This window comes from Salmo salar, chromosome 02 (assembly GCF_965601325.2).
Source record: "Salmo salar chromosome 02, fSalSal1, whole genome shotgun sequence".
In the NCBI taxonomy this organism is placed as follows: domain Eukaryota; kingdom Metazoa; phylum Chordata; class Actinopteri; order Salmoniformes; family Salmonidae; genus Salmo; species Salmo salar.
In genome coordinates, this window is record NC_138292.1 from 85,576,547 (window position 1) to 85,592,500 (window position 15,954).

Below are 15,954 nucleotides of genomic sequence, written 5' to 3' on the forward strand. Positions count from 1 at the left end.
TAGCTGGCATTGAATCCCGACCTTCTAGTTTACATTTTTTTTCGAAAAGAATGCGGACAAAGAGACGTTGTCACTTCCTGTCAACAGTTTATTCATATTCAATAATCCTGTGGTGCTAAGAGTATAAATATTGAAAAGTCATCAGACGTGAGATCGGGGACATGCTGCATGTATGAAACATGGACTAGTACAAACCATTTACACTATGAAGTACAAATACAAGGTTAAATAATGGCATTGATGTGTAGACAGATGCACATGAGGATATTGGCTTTATCTTCAGTACCCGTTTTATACCTGCTGCTGATCTTGTCCACATTCTGATTGTGCCTACGTTATTATTTTTCTTCTCCCAGGTGTGGACGATTTTTAAAAGAAGTGATTGTGATCCGATCTTTCTGACCAGCTGCCGAGGTAGTCAGGGAGACGTATCTTTACGTTAAGAGTGTAAACCGATCTGGATTATCAAACTTTTAAATCATTGGCAGGTGGCACCATTGACTCTAGGTATCGCTTTACGCTGAAATAAACAAAAGCCATGGGTAAGATTAGAACCTGTGACCTTCTGGTCCCTATTCCAATGCCTTGTCCACTGGGCCAGCAGAGGGGAGGGCCTTGTCCGCTGGGCCAGCAGAGGGGAGGGCCTTGTCCACTGGGCCAGCAGAGGGCCTTGTCCACTGGGCCAGCAGAGGGGAGGGCCTTGTCCACTGGGCCAGCAGTGGACAGCACTGCCCACTGGGCCAGCATACGGGAGGGCCTTGTCCACTGGGCCAGCAGTGGACAGCACTGCCCGCCCATCCAGCATCACTACTCTGGACGGTTCGGACTTAGAATATGTGGATAACTACAAATACCTAGGTGTCTGGCAAGACTGTAAACTCTCCTTCCAGACTCACAGCAGGTATATCTCACTGGTCACCCCCAAAGCCAATTCCTCCTTTGGCTGCCTTTCCTTCCAGTTCTCTGCTGCCAATGACTGGAACAAATTGCAAAAATCACGGAAGCTGGAGACATATCTCCTTCACTAACTTTAAGCACCAGCTGTCAGAGCAGCTCACAGATCACTGCACCTGTACACAGCCCATCTGTAAATAGCCCATCCAACTACCTCACTGTATTTATTATATTTATTTTGCTCCTTTGCACCCCAGTATCTCTACTTGCACACTCATCTGGAAATCTATCACTCCAGTGTTTAATTGCTATATTGTTATTATTTAACCTACCTCATTTGCACACACTGTTTTCTATTGTATTATTGACTGCATGTTTGTTTATTCCATGTGTAACTCTGTGTTGTTTGTGTCGAACTGCTTTGCTTCATCTTGGCCAGGTTGCAGTTGAAAATGAGAACTTGTTCTCAACTAGCCTACCTGGTTAAATAAAGGTGAAAAAAAGGGGGGGAGGGCCTTGTAGTATGTGATGAATTGGAACGTCGACTGCGAGCCAGGCCTAATCGCCCAACATCAGTGACTGACCTCACTAATGCTCTTGTGGCTGAATGGAAGCAAGTCCCCAACATCTAGTGGAAATCCTTCCCAGAAGAGTGGAGGCTGTAATAGCAGCAAAGGGGGGACCAACTCCATATTAATGCCCATGATTTTGGAATGAGGTGTTTGAACGAGCAGGTGTTCACATACTTTTGGTCATGTAGTCTATGTGGGGGAAATAGTGTTGGGCTGGTCTGGTTACATGTGGTCTGCGGGTATGAGGCCGGTTGGATGTACTGCCAAATTCTCTAAAATGACGGAGGCGGCTTATGGTAGAGAAATTAACATTCAATTCTCTGGCGGACATTCCTGCAGTCACCATGCCAATTGCACGCTCCCTCAACTTGAGACTTCTGTGGCATTGTGTTGTGTAACAAAACGGCACATTTTAGAGTGGCCTTTTGTTCCCAGCACAAGGTGCACCAGCGTAAAGATCATGCTGTTTAATCAGTTTCTTAATATGCCACACCTGTCAGGTAGATGGATTATCTCGGCAAAGGAAAAATGCTCACTAACAGGGATGTAAACAAATTTGTGCACCAAATTTGAGAAGCTTTTTGTGCGTATGGAACATTTCTGGGATCTTTTATTTCAGCTCATGAAACATGGGACCAACACTTCACACGTTGCATTTATATTTTGGTTCAGTATAGTTAAAGATGTTGGGTAAGGTGGGAAAACAAGTCTCAACTGGGATTCGAACTGGCAACCTCGTAGGTGGCAACCTACCACCCAAGGCCTTTTCTTATTTGACTCTCGCCTATAAACCCTGCCCACTGACATGTCACTGAGTTTTCATCCAACCAATGGCTTTGTTCTGCCAGTTCCCTGGAGGCGGAGCTGCCCTCAGAACAACCTCCGGAGGCGGTCAGAAAGTTCTGATCACTAGAAGTTCTTCTAATGGTCTAGAAATGTGGACGAGACCAGGACACAGGCTAGCATCAGCTATAAACAGGGTTCATGATGACATTCTTCCAGAACAATAGAACGTCACAATATTCTACAATAGAACAACATTCTTCAACAGAACAACACAACATTCTTCAACAGAACAACACAACATTCTTCAATAGAGCATGTCACTCTAACAGTCCTCCATACTGAGTGTAGTGTGGAAGTGCACATTGATATGTACATATAGCCATGCAGTTAGTACATACCACGTGTATATATAGTCAATGAGAGGCCAACATCATCATTTTGGACATTTTCCATTGAATCTCAATGGTTTGGTCAGCAGATTGGTTAACAGTGGCCCCAGTTGAAGAACAGATCAGAAAGCTACATCTCTGGGTTATAATATTAATAAATACGTGTTCACACACATGAACTTGAAACTGACACTGTTCCCCGACAACATGTTTGATTGAAAGCATTGTATTGTTGACTTCAGGGGAGAAGGGTGGAGAATCGGACCGCAGCCCCTAACGAACTCCACTGTGCTTTAAAAGAACCCTAGCTGGAAGGGGTTAACGCTCGAGACTGATTGGTTAGACTTTGCTTCAAACCACTGACTATTCGCAGGTGATTGGTTGAACTGCCTTGCCAGTCATACTCAGAGACAATGGGAGTCGGGGGGGTGACTCGGTACCTCCGACAATCCAGGCAGGGCGTGTGTTACCGTAGTAACGGTGCAATAAAGAACATTAGAATGTCTGTCTGGTTTTTAAGTGTCTGTTGACTCATCTGTCACAAATTCCTGATCAATTCCTGAGTCTTCCCAGTGTTTGGTGCTTTTGATCGATTCATCTGGGATTTCAGTTTTTTTCCGACCATCATCGTCTGAGTTCTGAGGATGAGGCTGATGTGTGTGTGTCTGTGCATGTAATACTAGGGATTGAAGGAAAGCTCTTTCTCACTCCCAAGAGTATCTCCTCATTCCAGGATCTGTCCATCTTCCTAGAATCCATCTCCTTTCTACCGCTCAGCGTATCTTTCTCTTTGTCATCTACCACTTTCCTTTCTCTCTTCCTCCTCTCTCTTGGTGGAGCTGAGGGCAGCGTTCCCGTGGAGATTCCCGCCGTTCCCACCAGTCAGCAGGACGAAGCGCTGATCTTCTCTGAGACCTCCAGGTCTGACTTGGCCACCAGGAAACGCAGACGCCCTCCGCCTAGCCGGATCAGATCCACAGCACTGGAGAGGGGAAGAGAGAAGGAAAGAGAGAGAGGAAAGGTAGGAGGAGACAGGTAGAGTTGTATTACATAGTGATCACCAGAGATTCAATATTAATGATAGATAGGAGAGAGGTAGTCTGCTCCTATCAGGCTGGTCCCTCTAGTATCCTCACCTCTGGTAGTCTGCTCCTATCAGGCTGGTCCCTCTAGTATCCTCACCTCTGGTAGTCTGCTCCTATCAGGCTGGTCCCTCTAGTATCCTCACCTCTGGTAGTCTGCTCCTATCAGGCTGGTCCCTCTAGTATTCTCACCTCTGGTAGTCTGCTTCTATCAGGCTGATACCTCTAGTATCCTCACCTCTGGTAGTCTGCTCCTATCAGGCTGGTCCCTCTAGTATCCTCACCTCTGGTAGTCTGCTCCTATCAGGCTGGTCCCTCTAGTATCCTCACCTCTGGTAGTCTGCTCCTATCAGGCTGGTCCCTCTAGTATCCTCACCTCTGGTAGTCTGCTCCTATCAGGCTGGTCCCTCTAGTATCCTCACCTCTGGTAGTCTGCTCCTATCAGGCTGGTCCCGTTAACCGCTAGTATCCGGTCTCCAATCCTCAGCCTCCCGTCAGACGCCGCCGGACCGTCTGGAATCAGAGTTCTGATATAGATCCCTGGAGCATTCAGAGGCGTGTGCTGCAGGAGGAGGGTGGAGAGAAGTTTAGCTGTTTAAATGTTACCACCAGCTATGTTCAGCCAAACACTATCGCTGGGTGTACATTTGGTCTTTGAATAAGTGTGTGTGTGTAAGGCCGGGATTCAATGGGATGGTGGATTTAGACAATGCGGCATTTAAAGGTAATTTCCCATTGTGCTGACATATGCAGCATTTAAAGGTAATTTCCCATTGTGTCGACATACGCAGCATTTACCTTGAATATGTTCTCCGCGAACTCCGAACATTACCTTTAAAAAGTGCGTTGCAGCCTTTTACATTTTATTTAACCTTTATTTACAGAAAATATGAGATCGGATTGAATCCTGGCCTCAATGTGTGTATACCTCCATGTGTATCTCTTTAAGAAACCTTGTGCACGATCTCTAATGTTAAGAAACGTTGTGAGTGATCTCTAACGCTAAAGAAGTCTCGAGTTTTTGCTCGCCTGAGTTAGAATACCTCATGATAAGCTGTAGACCACACTATTTACCAAGAGAGTTTATCTATATTTTTCCGAGCTGTCTATTTACCACCACAAACCGATGCTAGCACTAAGACCACACTCAATGAGCTATTTATGGCCATAAACAAACAAGAAAATGCACAGACGGAGGCAGCGTTTCTTGTGGCTGGTGATTTTAATGCAGCGAAACATAAATCTGTTTTAGCTCATTTTTACCAGCATGTCACCTGAGCAACTCGAGGTGGCAAACTCTAGATCACCTTTATTCCACACACAGAAATGCATACAAGGCACAGCCTTGCCCATACAAGGCCCGGCCTTACCCTGCCTTTGGCAAATCAGACCATCCTCCTGCTTCCAAGCAAAAACACAAACAGGATGTACGGAAGTGTTCCGATGAAGCGGATGCTAAGCTACAGGACTGTTTCGCTAGCACAGATCGGAATATGTTCCGGGATTCATCCAGTAACATTGAGGGCTCTCCTTCTCTGCAGCCAAAGTGCGTAAAACATTTAAACATGTTAACCTTCACAAAGCTGCCGGCCCAGACGTCATCCCTAGCCGCGTCCTCAGAGCATGCGCAGACCAGCTGGCTGGTGTGTTTACGGACATATTCAATCAAACCTTATCCCAGTCTGCTGTTCCCACATGCTTCAAGAGGGCCACCATTGTTCCTGTTCCCAAGAAAGCTAAGCTAACTGAGCTAAATGACTATCGCCCCGTAGCACTCACTTCTGTCATCATGAAGTGATTTGAGAGACTAGTCAAGGACCATATCACCTCCACCCTACCTGACACCCTAGACCCACTCCAATTTGCTTACCACCCCAATAGATCCACAGACGACGCAATAACACTGCACACTGCCCTAACCCATCTGGACAAGAGGAATACCTATGTAAGAATGCTGTTCATCGACTACAGCTCAGCATTTAACACCATAGTATCCTCCAAACTTGTCATTAAGCTCGAGACCCTGGGTCTCGACTCCGCCCTGTGCAACTGGGTCCTGGACTTCCTGACGGACCGCCCCAGGTGGTGAGGGTAGGTAACAACATCTCCACCCCGCTGATCCTCAACACTGGGGCCCCACAAGGGTGCATTCTCAGCCCTCTCCTGTACTCCCTGTTCACCCATGACTTCGTGGCCATGCACGCCTCCAACTCAATCATCAAGTTTGCAGATGACACTACAGTGGTAGGCTTGATTACCAACAACGACGAGACGTCCTACAGGGAGGAGGTGAGGGCCCTCGGAGTGTGGTGTCAGGAAAATAACCTCACACTCAACGTCAACAAAACAAAGGAGCTGATCGTGGACTTCAGGAAACAGCAGAGGGAGCAGCCCCCTATCTACATTGACGGGACAGTAGTGGAGAGGGGGGAGAGTTTTAAGTTCCTCGGCGTACACATCACAGACAAACTGAAATGGTCCACCCACACAGACAGCGTGGTGAAGAAGGCGCAGCAGCGCCTCTTCAACCTCAGGAGGCTGAAGAAATTTGGCTTGTCACCTAAAACACTCACTAACTTTTACAGATGCACAATCAAGAGCATCCTGTCGGGCTGTATCACCGCCTGGTACGGCAACTGCTCCGCCCACAACCGTAAGGCTCTCCAGAGGGTAGTGAGGTCTGCACAACGCATCACCGGGGGCAAACTACCTGCCCTCCAGGACACCTACAGCACCCGATGTCACAGGAAGGCCAAAAAGATCATTAAGGACAACAACCACCAGAGCCACTGCTTGTTCACCCTGCTATCATCCAGAAGGTGAGGTCAGTACAGGTGCATCAAAGCTGGGACCGAGAGACTGAAAAACGGCTTCTATCTCAAGGCCATCAGACTGTTAAACAGCCATCACTAACATTGAGTGGCTGCTGTCAACATACTGACTCATCTCTAGCCACTTTAATAATGAAAAAATTGATGTAATAAATGTATCACTAGCCACTTTAAACAAGGCCACTTTATATAATGTTTACATACCCTACATTACTCATTTCATATGTATATACTGTACTCTACACCATCTACTGCACCTTGCCTACACCATTCGGCCATCGCTCATCCATATATTTATATGTACATATTCTTATTCATTCCTTTACACTTGTGTGTATAAGGTAGTTGTTGTGAAATTGTTAGATTACTTGTTAGATATTACTGCATGGTCGGAACAAGAAGCACAAGCATTTCGCTACACTCGCATTAACGTCTGCTAACCATGTGTATGTGACAAATACAATTTGATTTGATTTTGATTTGAGGAGTTTACAACATCAGTCACCGGTTTCATTAACAAGTGCATTGATGATGTCATCCCCACAGTGACCGTACAGTGACAGACAAAGCATCAATACAGGACTAAGATCGAATCCTACTATGCAGGCTCTGACACTTGACGGATGTGGCAGGGCTTGCAAACTATCACAGATAGCAAAGGGAAACCCAGCCGCGAGCTGCCCAGCGAGGTGAGCCTACCAGACGAGCTAAATGCCTTTTATGCTCGCTTCAAAACAAGCAACACTGAACCACGCATGAGAGCACCAGTTGTTCCGGATGACTGTGTGATCTTGCGCTCCGTAGCCGATGTGATCAAGACCTTTAAACAGGTTAACATTCTCAAGGCCGCCGGACAGAATACCAGGGCGCGTGCTCAGAGCATGCGCTGACAACCTGGCAAATTTTTTCACTGACATTTTCAACCTATCCCTGACCCAGTCTGTAATACCAACTTGTTTCAAGCAGACCACAGTCCCCGTGCCCAAGGTCGCCAAGGCAACTAAATTACTATCGCCCCGTAGCACTCACATCTGTAGCCATGAAAGGCTTCAAAAGGCTGGTCATGGCTCATATCATCCCATACTGCCCCGAAAGATCCACAGATGACGCAATCTCGGTTGCAGTCCATAATGCCCACACAAAAAGAACACCTATGTAAGAATGCTGTTCATTGACTACAGCTCAGCATTCAACACCATAGTCCCCTCCAAGCTCATCACTAAGTTCAGGACCCTGGGACTGAACACTTCCCTCTGCAACTGGATCCTGGACTTCCTGACGGGTCGCTCCCCCACCAGGCGGTGAGGGTATCTGCCACACTGACCATCAATATGGGGACCCCTCAGAGGTGTGTGCTTAGTCCCCTCCTGTATTCCTTGTTCACCCATGACTGCATGGCCACCGCACGACTCCAACACTATCATCAAGTTTGTTGATAACAAAATGGTGGTAGGACTGATCACAGACGATGATGAGGCAGCCTTTAGGGAGGAGGTCAGTGACTTGGCAGTGGGGTGTCAGAACAACAAACTCTCCCTCAATATCAGCAAGAAACAGGAACTGATTGTGGACTACAGGAAACGGAGGAGCGAGCACGTCCCCATCCAAATCGATGGGGCTGTAGGGGAGTGGGTCGAGAGCTTCAAGTTCCTCGGTGTCTTCAAATGGTCAACACACACCCACACAGTTGTAAAGAGGGCACAACAGCCCCTCTTCAACCTCAGGAGGCTGAAAAGTTTTGGCATGGGCCCTCAGATCCTCAAAATGTTCTACAGCTGCACCATTGAGAGCATCTTGACTGGCTACATCACCACTTCGTACAGAAACTGCAAGGCACCTGACCGCAGAGCGCTACAGAGGGTGGTGAGTACAGTCCAGTACATCACTGCTGCTGAGCTCCATGCCATCCAGGACCTCTACACCAGGCGGTGTCAGAGGAAGGCCCTCCCTGTATATAACCATGTTATTACCTGGTACTCCCTGTATATAACCATGTTACCTGGTACTCCCTGTATATAACCATGTTGTTACCTGGTACTCCCTGCATATAGCCATGTTATTACCTGGTACTCCCTGTATATAGCCATGTTATTACCTGGTACTCCCTGTATATAACCATGTTATTACCTGGTACTCCCTGCATATAACCATGTTATTACCTGGTACTCCCTGTATATAACCATGTTATTACCTGGTACTCCCTGTATATAACCATGTTATTACCTGGTACTCCCTGTATATAACCATGTTATTACCTGGTACTTCCTGCATATAACCATGTTGATCCTGGTACTCCCTGTATATAACCATGTTATTACCTGGTACTCCCTGTATATAACAGCTGTATATAACCATGTTGTTACCTGGTACTCCCTGTATATAACCATGTTATTACCTGGTACTCCTGCATATAACCATGTTGTTACCTGGTACTCCCTGTGTATAGCCATGTTCATTACCTGGTACTCCCTGTATATCAGACAGCTGTATATAACCATATCTACTTACCTGGTACTCCCTGTATGCATACAGCTGTATCATAACCATATTATTACCGTGCGGAGCCCCGTGGTATATGCTGTACCTACAGCCATGTTATTGCCACCTGGTACTCCCTGTAGCTACAGGGACAGGCTGTATATAACCATATTATTACCTGGTACTCCCTGTATATAACAGCTGTATATAACCATATTATTACCTGGGAGTCCCTGTATATTTACATTTACATTTTACATTTTAGTCATTTAGCAGACGCTCTTATCCAGAGCGACTTACAGTAGTGAATGCATACATTTCATCCATTTTTTCTGTGCTGGCCCCCCGTGGGAATCGAACCCACAACCCTGGTGTTGCAAACACCATGCTCTACCACTGAGCTACAGGGAAGGCTGTATATAGCCATGTTATTACCTGGTACCCTGTATATAACAGCTGTATATAACCATATTATTACCTGGGAGTCCTGTATATGCTGTATATAGCCATGTTATAACCTGGTACTCCCTGTATATAACAGCTGTATATAACCATATTATTACCTGGGAGTCCCTGTATATGCTGTATAAGCCATGTTATAACCTGGTACTCCCTGTATATAACAGCTGTATATAACCATATTATTACCTGGTACTCCCTGTATATAACAGCTGTATATAACCATATTATTACCTGGGAGTCCCTGTATATAACAGCTGTATATAACCATATTATTACCTGGGAGTCCCTGTATATAACAGCTGTATATAACCATATTATTACCTGGTACTCCCTGTATATAACAGCTGTATATTACCATATTATTACCTGGGAGTCCCTGTATATAACAGCTGTATATAACCATATTATTACCTGGTACTCCCTGTATATAACAGCTGTATATAACCATATTATTACCTGGGAGTCCCTGTATATGCTGTATATAGCCATGTTATAACCTGGTACTCCCTGTATATAACAGCTGTATATAACCATATTATTACCTGGGAGTCCCTGTATATGCTGTATATAGCCATGTTATTACCTGGTACTCCCTGTATATAACAGCTGTATATAACCATATTATTACCTGGTACTCCCTGTTAACAGCTGTATATAACCATATTATTACCTGGGAGTCCCTGTATATGCTGTATATAGCCATGTTATTACCTGGTACTCCCTGTATATAACAGCTGTATATAACCATATTATTACCTGGTACTACCTGTATATAACAGCTGTATATAGCCATGTTATTACCTGGTACTCCCTGTATATAACAGCTGTATATAACCATATTATTACCTGGGAGTCCCTGTATATGCTGTATATAGCCATGTTATTACCTGGTACTCCCTGTATATAACAGCTGTATATAACCATATTATTACCTGGGAGTCCCTGTATATGCTGTATATAACCATATATTACCTGGTACTCCCTGTATATAACAGCTGTATATAACCATATTATTACCTGGGAGTCCCTGTATATGCTGTATATAGCCATGTTATAACCTGGTACTCCCTGTATATAACAGCTGTATATAACCATATTATTACCTGGGAGTCCCTGTATAATAGCAGTTATATTTTAGCTGTTATTGTTATTCGTTATTCACTGTGTATTTAATCCTTGTCACTATATATATTTTTATTTGATATATTTTATCTTTAACTCTGCATTGTTGGAAAATAACCCGTCAGTAAACATTTCACTGTTAGTCTACACCTGTTGTTTCCAAAGCATGTGGAAAAAGACCATTTGATTTACTCACCAGTCCATCTATGAGTCCCATGCCCAGTCCGTAGGGTCCCTTGTTCAGCTCCACTACAAACACCAGACAACACTCATCATCAGGGAACAGGGCCCCGGGAGGCACGGGGAAGGGGACCTCACATAAACTACCTGTAGAGAGGACACACACTACAGCTATACACACTACAGCTATACACACTACAGCTATACACACTACAGCTATACACACTACAGCTATACACACACTACAGCTATACACACTACAGCTATACACACTACAGCTATACACACTACAGCTATACACACTACAGCTATACACACACTACAGCTATACACACACTACAGCTATACACACACTACAGCTATACACACTACAGCTATACACACACTACAGCTATACACACTACAGCTATACACACACTACAGCTATACACACACTACAGCTATACACACACTACAGCTATACACACACTACAGCTACACACACTACAGCTATACACACTACAGCTATACACACACTACAGCTATACACACTACAGCTACACACACTACAGCTATACACACTACAGCTATACACACACTACAGCTACACACACTACAGCCATACACACTACAGCTATACACACACTACAGCTATACACACTACAGCTATACACACTACAGCTATACACACTACAGCTATACACACACTACAGCTATACACAGCTAACAAGGCAGTCCCACAAACACAGAACAACTAACACACACAGTGAACGACTAAACAACTAAACAGACAGCTACGGGGCGGCAGGTAGCCTAGCGGTTAAGAGCGTTGGCCCGACACTGTCACCACGGGGGGAGACATGCAGTACTGAACACTGTCACCAGGGGGGAGACATGCAGTACTGAACACTGTCACCAGGGGGGAGACATGCAGTACTGAACACTGTCACCAGGGGGGGAGACATGCAGTACTGAACACTGTCACCAGGGGGGGAGACATGCAGTACTGAACACTGTCACCAGGGGGGAGACATGCAGTACTGAACACTGTCACCACGGGGGGAGACATGCAGTACTGAACACTGTCACCAGGGGGGGAGACATGCAGTACTGAACACTGTCACCAGGGGGGAGACATGCAGTACTGAACACTGTCACCAGGGGGGGAGACATGCAGTACTGAACACTGTCACCAGGGGGGAGACATGCAGTACTGAACACTGTCACCAGGGGGGGAGACATGCAGTACTGAACACTGTCACCAGGGGGGGAGACATGCAGTACTGAACACTGTCACCAGGGGGGAGACATGCAGTACTGAACACTGTCACCAGGGGGGGAGACATGCAGTACTGAACACTGTCACCAGGGGGGGAGACATGCAGTACTGAACACTGTCACCAGGGGGGGAGACATGCAGTACTGAACACTGTCACCAGGGGGGAGACATGCAGTACTGAACACTGTCACCAGGGGGGAGACATGCAGTACTGAACACTGTCACCAGGGGGGGAGACATGCAGTACTGAACACTGTCACCAGGGGGGGAGACATGCAGTACTGAACACTGTCACCAGGGGGGAGACATGCAGTACTGAACACTGTCACCAGGGGGGGAGACATGCAGTACTGAACACTGTCACCAGGGGGGAGACATGCAGTACTGAACACTGTCACCAGGGGGGGAGACATGCAGTACTGAACACTGTCACCAGGGGGGGAGACATGCAGTACTGAACACTGTCACCAGGGGGGAGACATGCAGTACTGAACACTGTCACCAGGGGGGAGACATGCAGTACTGAACACTGTCACCAGGGGGGAGACATGCAGTACTGAACACTGTCACCAGGGGGGGAGACATGCAGTACTGAACACTGTCACCAGGGGGGGAGACATGCAGTACTGAACACTGTCACCAGGGGGGAGACATGCAGTACTGAACACTGTCACCAGGGGGGGAGACATGCAGTACTGAACACTGTCACCAGGGGGGAGACATGCAGTACTGAACACTGTCACCAGGGGGGGAGACATGCAGTACTGAACACTGTCACCAGGGGGGAGACATGCAGTACTGAACACTGTCACCAGGGGGGGAGACATGCAGTACTGAACACTGTCACCAGGGGGGAGACATGCAGTACTGAACACTGTCACCAGGGGGGGAGACATGCAGTACTGAACACTGTCACCAGGGGGGGAGACATGCAGTACTGAACACTGTCACCAGGGGGGAGACATGCAGTACTGAACACTGTCACCAGGGGGGAGACATGCAGTACTGAACACTGTCACCAGGGGGGGAGACATGCAGTACTGAACACTGTCACCAGGGGGGAGACATGCAGTACTGAGTTTATCAGGGAACAACAACAGTCCACTCAGTTATGTTGCCAGTCAGTTCTCATGTTATGCTGTATTTCATATAGATTACATCAAAAAGTATTATATTTCCTTATATGTTGCTGTACATGAGTTTATATCCTCAAGTCCATTGCTGATGTTATTGCTTTATTTATATATCTATATATTACATACTGTAAAAAACTATATCGCTGTATATATATATATATATATATATATATATATATATATGTCAGTCAGGTCCATAATTATTGGCACCCTTGATAAAGATTAATATAATACAAAGATAGGGGAAATATTATCGGCACCCCAGATGAGGATGAGTACAATACAAACACTGAGCTATATAGCAAGCTCAAAATAATGGGACCATTAGATTATTTTATATTACAGAAAGAGATTTTGTTTAACAACTAATTCAAAAAAAATCCATAAAAAATGATTGGCACCCCTGTTTTCAATACTCTAGCACCCTCTGCTTGCCAGGATAATGACACAGCCTTTTTCTAAAGTGTTTTATGAGATTGGAGAGCACTAGGAGGGATCTTAGACCATTCCTCCATACAGAATCCTACCAGATCATTGATATCCTTCAGTCTGCACTTTAGGACTATCCTCTTCAATTCAAACCACAGGTTCTCAATGTGGTTCAAGTCAGGAGACTTTGTGGTCCTTTGTAGCTAAATTGGTAATTCATGGTGCCTGTAACGCCCGGGGTTGTGGGTTCAATACCCACCCATAAGTAAAATGTATGCACGCATAACTATGTCGCTTTGGATAAATAGCATATTACTATAGGAGAAATGTTCCCATGTTTCATGAGCTGAAATAAAAGATCCCAGAAATGTTCCATCCGCACAAAAAAGCTTATTTCTCTCAAATTTTGTGCACAAATTTGTTTACATCCCTGTTAGTGAGCATTTTTCCTTTTCCAAGATAATCCATCCACCTGACTGACAGGTGTGGCATATCAAGAAGCTGATTAAACAGCATGATCATTACACAGGTGCACCTTGTGCTGGGGACAATAAAAGGCCACTCTAAAATGTGCAGTTTTGTCACACAATTCCACAGATGTCTCAAGTTTTGAGGGAGCGTGCAATTGGCATGCTGACTGCAGGAATGTTCACCAGATCTGTTGCCAGATAATGTCATGTTCATTTCTCTACCATAAGCCGCCTTCAGCGTAGTTTCAGAGAATTTGGCAGTACGTCCAACCGGCCTCACAACCGCAGACCACGTGTAACTAGGCCAGCCCAGGACCTCCACATGCGGCTTCTATACCTGCAGTATCGTCTTAAACCAGCCACCCAGACAGCTGATGAAACTGAGGAGTATTTATGTCTGTAATAAAGCCCTTTTGTGGGGAAAAAAAGAATTCTGTTTGGCTGGGCCTGGCTCCTCAGTGGGTAGGTCTATGCCCTCCCAGGCCCACCCAAGGCTGCGCCCCTGCCAAGTTATGTGAAATCCATAGATTAGCGCCTAATGAATTTATTTAAATTGACTGATTTCCTTCTATGAACTGGGACTCAGTAAAATCGTTGAAATTGTTGCATGTTGCGTTTATATTTTTGTGCAGTTATTAAAACAAAATATACACTGAGAGTACAAAACATTAAGGACACCTACTATTTCCATGACAGACTGACCAGGTGAAAGCTATAGGGGGAGTGATGCTCATGTTTGCTATACTCAGTTTATACATTAAACAAAAGTATTTTCTGACCAACTTTATCAAGGGTGCCAATAATTCTGGACCTGACTGTATGTCTATATATATGTCAGTAGAGGAGTCTTTACCCTCTAGTCCGTTGCTTTTCTTCCCGTCCGTTGAAGGTCTGCTATTACTGCAGCCGTTGACCTGGGGGGCGTGTCCAACCAGGTCAGCCCCGCCCCCCTCGGGGTTCCGGGGCGTGTTGGGCGAAGTCAGGAGGCACGAAGGGTCCTGGTTGGTCGGCCGGAGGTGGGGGGCGGTGCCATTCCTCCTCACACTGCTGTGAGATTGGCCTGGGGGTCTATCCCTCACCCACTCCTCCCCCCCTCCTGACCGGGGACTGTTGTGGGACGGAGGGCACTCCCTCTGGAGGTTGTGGGGGAGGGGGGATAAAACAACACACAGTTACAATACTGTTAAAGGCAGGTGTGTGTGTGTGTGTGTGTGTGTGTGTGTGTGTGTGTGTGTGTGTGTGTGTGTGTGTGTGTGTGTGTGTGTGTGTGTTAGTGAGTGTGTGTTAGTGAGTGTGTGTGCGTGCGTGCGTGTTGCCTGTAGTGGGCCTCTCTCAGTAACACCAAAGTATAATCCAGCCAGCCGTCCTGACTGACTACTTACTGGTCCTAAAGCCTTAATCTGATTACCATGGCTGTCATGTCTAGGACTTGGCACCGCCAGGGTGGCTGTCATGTCTAGGACTTGGCACCGCCAGGGTGGCTGTCATGTCTAGACTTGGCACCGCCAGGGTGGCTGTCATGTCTGGGACTTGGCACCGCCAGGGTGGATGTCATGTCTGGGACTTGGCACCGCCAGGGTGGCTGTCATGTCTAGGACTTGGCACCGCCAGGGTGGCTGTCATGTCTAGGACTTGGCACCGCCAGGGTGGCTGTCATGTCTAGGACTTGGCACCGCCATGGTGGCTGTCATGTCTAGGACTTGGCACCGCCAGGGTGGCTGTCATGTCTAGACTTGGCACCGCCAGGGTGGCTGTCATGTCTGGGACTTGGCACCGCCAGGGTGGATGTCATGTCTGGGACTTGGCACCGCCAGGGTGGCTGTCATGTCTAGGACTTGGCACCGCCAGGGTGGCTGTCATGTCTA

The 15,954-nt window shown here is 46.4% G+C and overlaps 1 protein-coding gene across 2 annotated transcripts in view; it reads right to left on the reverse strand.

Moving 5' to 3' along the window:
- Window positions 1-67: 67 nt before the first annotated feature.
- LOC106563988 (Ras association and DIL domains) overlaps window positions 68-15,954 on the reverse strand; it is an 88,823-nt gene continuing 72,936 nt past the window's right edge. The window contains exons 17-20 of one of the 2 annotated variants that reach the window (XM_082967826.1): window positions 14,943-15,222; window positions 10,813-10,943; window positions 4,146-4,285; window positions 68-3,623 (exon numbers count right to left, since the gene is read on the reverse strand). In XM_082967826.1, coding sequence (XP_082823952.1) covers window positions 3,524-3,623; window positions 4,146-4,285; window positions 10,813-10,943; window positions 14,943-15,222 — 651 coding nt within the window. In that variant the 3' untranslated portion in view covers window positions 68-3,523. The remainder of the gene's footprint in view (window positions 3,624-4,145; window positions 4,286-10,812; window positions 10,944-14,942; window positions 15,223-15,954) is intronic. The other variant, XM_082967828.1, reaches the window with a different exon arrangement.